Source organism: Mus pahari, chromosome 2 (genome assembly GCF_900095145.1).
Source record: "Mus pahari chromosome 2, PAHARI_EIJ_v1.1, whole genome shotgun sequence".
NCBI lineage: Eukaryota > Metazoa > Chordata > Mammalia > Rodentia > Muridae > Mus > Mus pahari.
In genome coordinates, this window is record NC_034591.1 from 135,928,587 (window position 1) to 135,937,765 (window position 9,179).

The 9,179-nt window shown below is 39.8% G+C and overlaps 1 protein-coding gene across 1 annotated transcript in view; it reads left to right on the forward strand.

Annotated features, from left to right (window-relative positions):
* The window catches only part of Kdm5a (lysine demethylase 5A), a 73,581-nt gene that overhangs the window by 7,819 nt on the left and 56,583 nt on the right, over window positions 1–9,179 (forward strand). Inside the window, exons 4-6 of the mRNA XM_021191007.2 lie at window positions 3,064–3,234; window positions 8,155–8,289; window positions 8,905–9,010. Of these exons, the coding sequence (XP_021046666.1) occupies window positions 3,064–3,234; window positions 8,155–8,289; window positions 8,905–9,010 (412 nt within the window). The remainder of the gene's footprint in view (window positions 1–3,063; window positions 3,235–8,154; window positions 8,290–8,904; window positions 9,011–9,179) is intronic.

Consider the following 9,179-nt stretch of genomic DNA (forward strand, 5'->3'; position numbering starts at 1 on the left):
GAGAGAGAGAGAGAGAGAGAGAGAGAGAGAGAGAGAGAGAGAGAGAGAGAGAGAGAGAGAGAGAACACCCCCTTAGACACACATTCACCCATGCATACACACACTTTTTTAACCAGGTACAGTATTGCACATTTGTAAGCTCAGCACTCAAAAGGCTTAGGTAAGAGTATTGTTACAAATTCAAGGCTAGCCCGAGTTAGGTTCTTTACCAACCTAGGCTATAAAATAGTAACACTATTTCTGAAACAAACAGGCTGCAGAGATGGCTCAAAGGTTAAAAGTGCTTTTTACTCTTGCAGAAGACATGAGTTTGGTTCCCAGCGCCTACGACTTTAGCTTCAAGGGATCTGATACCCTCTTCTGAACTCTGTAGGCACCTGCACTTGCATACATATAACCCTACACAGATACACGTATACACATGACTGAAAAGCACTAAAATAAAATTTTTATGAACAGCAGCAGCAACAACAACAACACATACACACACAACCTAAAACTCCCAAACTTACCCATCAAAAATGTAAACTTTCTGTGATTTTTCTTTTCCCCTAACTAGAAAGCCATTACTAGGTTTTGTTTTGTTTTGTTTTTGTTTTTTGGCTTTTCGAGACAGGGTTTCTCTGTGTTGCCCTGGCTGTCCTGGAGCTCACTTTGTAGACCAGGCTGGCCTCGAACTCAGAAATCCGCCTGCCTCTGCCTCCCTAGTGCTGGGATTAAAGGCGTGCACCACCACACCCGGCTGCCATTACTAGTTTTAATTTGAGGTTAGATTGCATTTCTGGTTTGGAGCTAAACTAACCAGAATGCCAGGGTCACATTTGCCGGCCATATTGTTTAGCTATATCTTGAGGAATCTAATTCCTTTTGTTGGGAGAAGGTTTTTTTTTTTTTTTAAATATTTGGGTTGGCCCTGAGTAATGGGCTTTTACAAAATAAATAAGACTTAAAATGAGAACGATTCTCTTTGTCCACATCCATTCTTATTTCTCATTCTAGTCGTTTGCAGTGCTTTTGGCTGTTACTGATTTTGAATTTTTATGTTGTTTCCAAACAAAGGGTTTATAGTACTTTTCCCTTTTTGGTTTTGTGTTTTTGTTTTGTTTTTGTTTGGTTTGGTTTTTAGTTTTTTGAGACAGGGTTTCTCTGTGTAGCCCTGGCTGTCCTGGAACTCACTCTGTAGACCAGGCTGGCCTCGAACTCAGAAATACACCTGTCTCTGCCTCCTGAGTGCTAGGATTAAAAGCGTGTGCCACCACTGCCTGGCATATGTGACTTTTTTTACTGTGAGTTATAGGTCTTATGCCTAATGAAATGGCTCATTGAGTAAAGTGTGCCACTTCATGACTTGACTTTGATGCCTGGAACCCAAGTAAAGGAAGGAAGGATAAACTCCACAAAGTTGTCCTCTGACCTTTATGTGAGTGCTGTGGTGCACATGCACCTCCTTAGTACAAACACCCAGGAAATAAAAAGATCTTTTGGTTTGTTTGATTGGCTTATGGCTTTTCCAGACAGGGTTTTTCTATGTAGCCCTGGCTATCCTGGAACTCCCTCTGTAGACCATGCGGGCCTTAAACTAAGAGATTCATCTGCCTCTGCTTCCTGAGTGCTGCTGGGATTTAAAGCCATACACAACATAAAACGATCTTAAATTTAGAACACTTTATGTCCCTTACCTTAACTTTTCTCCCTCTCCCCCTCCCGCCTCTGGGACTGGCTCTCATTTATCTCCACCTTGAGATGAGTTAGCTAAGGTTGACCTTGAATTTCTAATCTTACTATCTCCACTGATACTTGAGCCATCTTTCCAGCCCTTGGTTTTAGGATTGTTGTTTGTTACATAAATATATTTATTCCCAAACCAAATCCAAATGTGACTCAAAACTACCTATGTATTCACTACATTGCAGAGGTTGGCCTTAACTCTAATCCTCTAACTTGAGTGGTGGGATACACATAACTGGTATCCTCAAGGTTTGGCCATACTCTATTCTACACTCCACACCTCATATGTGTCTGTATATAAATGTACATATGTATACACACGTACATGTATTGTGTGTTTGTGTTCTGTATGTATATGCACCATGTGCATGCAGGTGCCTGTGGAGTCCTAAAGAGGAGGACTTTGGATCCCATGGAATACCTGGAATTAACAGGTGATTGTGACATTCCCAGTATGGGTGTTATGAACCAAACTCAGGTCCTTTGCTAGAGAAACAAGCTCTCTTAACCACAGAAATGTGTCCAGCTTTGCAGCTTGATTCAAAAATATCTTTTTTGGTTTTGGTTGGAATTTTGATTTGTTTTTGTGGGGATGGTTAGTTTTTTTGTTTAGTGTACATTTTTTTATACTGCATAATGTATGAAGTATAAATTTATTAAATACTTTTTAATATCTCGAATGTGGACCCAGTAACATTAAATTTTAAGGTTTGATATTTGTAAAAATTGTCTCCATTCTTTTGTTAAGGTATTAGTTTAATTAAAGGTAATTTACATCTTAAGTCAAAAAAATAATGTTTATATTTATAGACAACATATAGAGTTAGGATGCTGGAATTTTACTTACATGGTGAAACTTAACACTATTATGTTTTGTGTTTCTTGGATATAAAGTATTTGTGGAGGTCAGAGGACAACCTGTAGGAACTGGTTCTCTTATCATGTTGGTTCTACTGATGGAACTCAGATCATCAGAATTGTGAGCAATAGCCTACCCGAGGAACCATCTTCCTGGCCTACTGGTTTTATTTTTTAAGTCAAATCTCATGTATCCCAGTCTGCCCTCCAACTTACTGTGTATTGAAAAATGACCTTGAATGTCAAGTCCTCCTGTCTTTACGTCCCAGCCCCCCACCCCGAGAGAGCCTAAATTACTGGTGTGCACTACCACACCTAGGTTTTATGGTATAGGGGTCAAAATCAATGCTTTTGTGCATACTAGGCAAGCACTCTACTTGTTGCTCTGGGGGAAAGCTTTTATCTTTTGAGATTATACAAGTTAGGATGCTTGACATTAATCTCTTTCCCTAATGAATTCCTACTTTTTTTTTTCAGATTGTTGCCAGCAAAGGAGGTTTTGAAATAGTCACCAAAGAGAAGAAATGGTCTAAAGTGGGTAGCCGCTTGGGATATCTGCCAGGAAAAGGAACTGGGTCTCTTTTGAAGTCACACTATGAAAGAATTCTCTACCCATACGAGCTTTTCCAATCTGGTGTCAGCCTTATGGTGAGATGCATCACAGTTCTTAGAGTGGAAAATTTAATTTGCCAAGTACAAACTTCAAGTGATACTCACTATAAGTGATAATGCTTATGCATAGCCAACTGGGATCGCTGTTTCTAGGCACCAAAAGAAGAAAAAGTGTGTTAAAGTTTAAAAATTAGAATTATTTCTAGTGGTTTGCAGAGTAAAGGATAATGAGAATGAAGGGTGTTTCCATATTTAATATAAATCTTCATGATTTCTGGAAAAAAAGTTTTTGTTTTGGTCTATTTTGGAGTTTTACAACAGGACCTCACTAGCCTGGAATTCACTATGTAGACAAGATTGGCCTCAGTTTATAAATACCTATCTGCTTCTGCCTCCTGAGCACTATAATTAAAAATGTGAGCTACCACACCCAGCCCCAACCCCACTTTTTTTTTTTTTTTTTTTTCGAGACAGGGGTTCTCTGTGTAGCCCTGGCTGTCCTGGAACTCACTCTGTAGACCAGGCTGGCCTCGAACTAAGAAATCCGCCTGCCTCTGCCTCCCAAGTGCTGGGATTAAAGGCCTGCGCCACCAGGCCCGGCCCAACCCCACTTCTTAATGTTGGCTAAACCTTAAAGTGGGCATTTCAGAGGTTTCTGTTTTGAGTCTGAGCCTTAAATAGCCTCTTATTCTCACAGCTTTAACCAGCTCTGAGTCTTGGTATTATCCATCACACACTACAGAAAGAAGCTTTTCTGGTCATTGAGGATAGCAGCACTATTATATGATCATAAATACTTAAAACCAATTTGACAGGCATATCTTGACTATATAGCAAAATAGTAAATTTCTCACCAGGGATTATCACTTTTCCAGCCATTGACTTTTTGATTGTGTATAGTATCAAAGAAGACTTCCCTTCTGTGAAACAGACCTCAAATCCAAAAAGTGACTGGTTAGCTACCACTATGGCTGTCATGCCACTATTTATTATACATTGTGTCTGGCAAGTTGGTAGTGCACCATTCAGGTTAGCTTAAACTTGTGAGGAGTGTAATGGTTCAATCTTTTTTTTTTTTTTAAAGATTTATTAATTATATGTAAGTACACTGTAGCTGTCTTCAGACACTCCAGAAGAGGGCGTCAGATCTTGTTACGGATGGTTATGAGCCACCACGTGGTTGCTGGGATTTGAACTCTGGACCTTTGGAAGAGCAGTCGGGTGCTCTTACCCACTGAGCCATCTCACCAGCCCTCCATAATGGTTCAATCTTGATTTTTTTTTTTTTCTCTCACTGGCTATCTTTGGGTTTACTGCTGTGAAAACACACCATGACCAAGGCAACTCCTATAAGGACAACATATAATTGGGGCTGGCTTATAGGTTCAGAGTTACAGTTCATTATCATCAAGGCAGGCATGGTACAGGCAGAGCTGAGAGTTCTACATCTTCATCTGAAGGTTGCTAGCAGAATATTGACTTCCAGGCAGCTAGGATAAGGGTCTTAAAGCCCACACTCATGGTGACACAACTACTCCAATACGGCCACACCTTCTAATAGTGCCACTTCCTGGGCCAAGCATATACAAACCAACACATTCCACTCCCTGGCCCCCATAGGCTGAGTCTATGGGGGGTGGCATATCTAGCAGTAGCGATATAAGAGGACATTTAGTCAACTTCAAAAGTCCTCATAGTCTATAGCAGTCTCAACACTGTTAAAAGTTCAAAGTCTTCTGAGATCCATCCATTTACTTAGCTATAATCCCCAAATCAAGACAGGAAACCAGCTGGGCAAATTCCAAACTCTGTATGTCCATGTCTGATGTCAAAAGGATCTCCAACTCCTTTTTCTTCTTTGTTGACTGCAACAAATTTATATTCCTGGGCTGGTTTCACTCCGTTAGCAGCATTCATCAGCAGATATCCTATAGCTTTGGCATCTCGAAAATCTTGGAAACACAGCTTCATTGTGCTCTCAGCAAACACTTCCCAGAAGATTTCACCTCAGTGATACTGGTCTCTTCTTAACCCCTTCTAATTTCTTAGCTCCAGCTAACCAGTGTCAATTGTCCCAGTAGTCCCTTTTATTTTTCACTCTAAAGCCAGAACCACATGGCCAAAGCTGCTGAGTTCTGCTGCTTACAGGAGCTGGAATATGCCCCCCTTGTTCTATTATATTATCACTAGCTTTCTGTTTTCCAACTCCTTCACTACCTAAGCTTGTATCCTGGATCTTGGTCTGTAATTGACCTTAAACTCAGAGATCTGCATGCCTGTCTTCTAGGATTAATGGTGCCTCCCACCTTGCTTGGATCTAAATTTAGCTGGGTAGGATCTTGCCCTGTAGTCCCACTCCCTTAATTAGCTCTCTCTAGAACACAGGATTCAGCTCCATTTCACTTCCTGGTGCCCCTTTAATACTCAAACCATATATTTTATATTTTTCCCTTCTAAGCTTGCTATACTTGTTGAAGATGCTCTTCATGAGAACAAAGTCTCTACTGGGCTATTTTGAGACTTTCCTTTGTCAATGCAATTAATATAAATCTCTTTACTTTAAAATGGGAGGCAGAGGCAGGCGAATTTCTGAGTTTGAGGCCAGTCTGTTCCAGGACAGCCAGGGCTACACAGAGAAACCTTGTCTCCAAAAAAAAAAAAAAAAAAATCAAAAAAACAACAAAACAAAACATCTCTTTACTTTAACCTCATGTAGACTTTTCAGACAAGGGTAGAAAGCAGCCACCAAGATATCACAAAAATAGTCTGTATGCCACACACTGGAATTTTTCTCTACTGAAACCTCTTAGGCCAGGTCTGCACAGTTCACATTATTCTCAGCAACAAAACAAAGTCTTCCATATTCCTACTAGGATATCCCAGTAAGCCCCACTTAAAGCATTCCACTGCCAAGCCAGCTTTGAACACCAGTGATCATAGCTGTGCCATCATACCTTGTCCTACCCTTTTCAAAAGATAGCTTTTCTGATTGTTTATCATCTTTATTGACCAATAATTGACCTCAAAACGATATGCTTATTTCTGTAGTAGTCCCTTCCTTATATGTGGTTTCACTTTCCCTCATATCTGTTTTCCTAGTTAGCTATCGTATGAACATACTAATTTCATACCACAAGTCCAGATTATGTCCAGAAATAATCTATGTTTCACTTTACATTTCAGTTTGAATAGTTGGTTAAATCTTGCTCTAGTAATGGATCATCTATTTATCTCTGCATCTATTTATCTCTGCCTTCTAGGTAGTTAGGAGACATTTTATATATTACATTTTCTGTTGGAATTATGGTACTTGTGTGTAAGTCATTTTTATTTTAGTTGATAATGGCCCAAAAATGTGAAGTTGGCAATTTATACCAAAGGACAACTCCAAATTTACAGATAAATTTAGGTAAAAAGATGAAAGTACAGGTAAGGAACTTTCAGTGCTATAGGCCACATTAATATAACTTCATATTACTATAGTTATGTTTTTATAGTCAGTAAACTTGTTTGTTTTATGAGACAGGATATCTCTGTGTAGCCCTGGCTGTCCTGGAACTTCCTCTGTAGACCAGGCTGGCCTTGAACTCAGAGATGTGACAGTCTCTGCCACCACCACCCAGGGAGTCAGTATCTTACAAGGCCTAATTTAAAAGTTAAAGTTTTGGGGTCACAGAGATTGTTCAGCAGCAGAAAAATTTGATGCTCTTGCAAAGGACCCAGCTTCAGTTCTTAGCCACTTACATGCCAACTTACAGCCATCTGAAACTCCAGTTTCTAGGTATCTAGGTATCTGATGTCCTTTCTAACTTCAAGGATAGTAGAAACTTAGATGTATGCAGGCAAAGCATTCAAAACAGAATTAAAAAAAATAGAAAATCATTGCAAGCTAAAGTTTATTCTAACTATAAATATACAGAAAAGGTATGTAGGATTCAGCACTATGTACAATTTCAAATATCTATATTTATCAGACATGTATCTATATATTTATAGCCTATTACCAGTACTACACTGTCTTTTTGTTTTAAAGATTGTTTATGATTATGCATGTGTGGTTTGGGTTGTGAACCTACCTTTTAATGGCCAAGCCATCTCTCCATTCTCTCCAGTTGTGTGTGTTTGGTTTGGTTTGGTTTGGTTTTTTTTTCGAGACAGGGTTTCTCTGTATAGCCCTGGCTGTCCTGGAGCTCACTCTGTAGACCAGGCTGGCCTCGAACTCAGAAATCCGCCTGTTTCTGCCTCCCGAGTGCTGGGATTAAAGGCGTGCGCCACCACGCCCGGCTGTTGTGTGTATTTGTATGTGGCTATGTGCAGATGAATGCAGGCGCCCTCAGAGGTCAGAGGCGTTTTCTCCTCCAGGAGCTGGAGTCATAGGCAGTTGAGAGCTTGGCTAATGTGGGTGCTGGGAACCATAGTTGAGTCCTCTATGAGAGCAATAGATAGTATTTAATTACTTAGCCATCTCCAACCCCTACTACACGTCTTCAGTATTGTATTATAGTAAATTTTGAAACCTCATATGTTCTCTAGTTTGGTTCCGTTTCAATATTTTCAAACAGTATGCATTTTCACACAAATTTTAGTGTTTACTTTCATTTTCCATGAAAAGAAATCCTGGGCATGCTGAAAAATATAAACCGATCCCATTGGGAGCTTGGTTTGGTGGTGCATGCCTCTAATTCTAGAGGATCAGAACTTAAGAATTCTCTGTTTTATGGAGAGTTCCAGGCCAGTTCCGATGTCTTATGGATTGCATAAGATACTCTGAAGAACAGAGCAGAATTTGCTTTGTCAGGGATTGCTTTGAGTTTATAGATGACTGTGAAGTCAGGATTACCACCTGGATGGATTCATGTGGTGTTAGGGACTTATCTGGAAACTTGCTACTTTTTCACTCATTTTCAAACTTGTTTTATTAGTGAATTTTCTCTCTCTTTTTGTGTCCTCTTTTAGGGTGTACAAATGCCTGATTTAGATCTTAAAGAAAAAGTTGAGGCTGAGGTTCTCAGCACTGACATCCAGCCTTCCCCAGAGCGGGGAACAAGAATGAATATTCCACCCAAGAGAACAAGACGAGTTAAATCTCAGGTAGCTGTCAGTGTCCATGATTCATTTAAAATTTTAGAGTGTATATGTGTCCATACCATAGTATGTATGTGGAAGTCAGAGGACAATTTTTGGAAGTTCTCTCCTACCATGGGGTCCCAGGACACAACTTTGGCTGTCATGCTTGGTGGGAAGTGCCTTTACTTGGTGAGTCAGCTTTAGTAGCCCTGTGGGATACCCCTCCCCAGATCCCCAGAGATAGGGCAGGGTTTTGAATCTGGCTGTACTGGAACTCACTCTGTAGACCAGGCTGGCCTTTGCCTCCTGAGTGCTTAGATTAAAGGCATTTGCTGCCACCGCCTAGCTCCCATGGACTATTTTTAATAGAATTTATCTGGGGTTTGGTTTTTTTAGAGATGGAATCTCATGAACTTAATCATTTGGGGGAGTAGTAGCAGTGTGTTTGTTTGTGTTATCCTGGCTGTCTTGAAATTAGCTCTATAGACCAGACTGATCTCAAACTAAGAGATCTGCCTGCCTGTGCCTCCCAAGTACTGGGATTACCACTGCCTACTAAGACCCTATCTCTTAAAACTAATTGTATGATCCCGAGTAACTATGTTCATATTAATTTTATTTATTTATTTATTTTTTTAGTCAGACTCTGGAGAAGTAAATAGAAACACAGAACTGAAGAAACTTCAGATTTTTGGGGCTGGACCCAAAGCTGTAGGCCTGGCAGTAGGAGCAAAAGATAAAGAAGGTAAAATCTGTTACTCTTATAAAATGAAGTGTAATGACATGGTTGTTACAAGGCTCAAGTGATGTTTGAATTTCACTCTATGTTGGGAATTTTTTTTTTTTTTTTTTTTTTTTTTTTTTTTTTTTTGTTTAGCCACATGCAGAATGTTTTAATCATGTATACCAAGCTT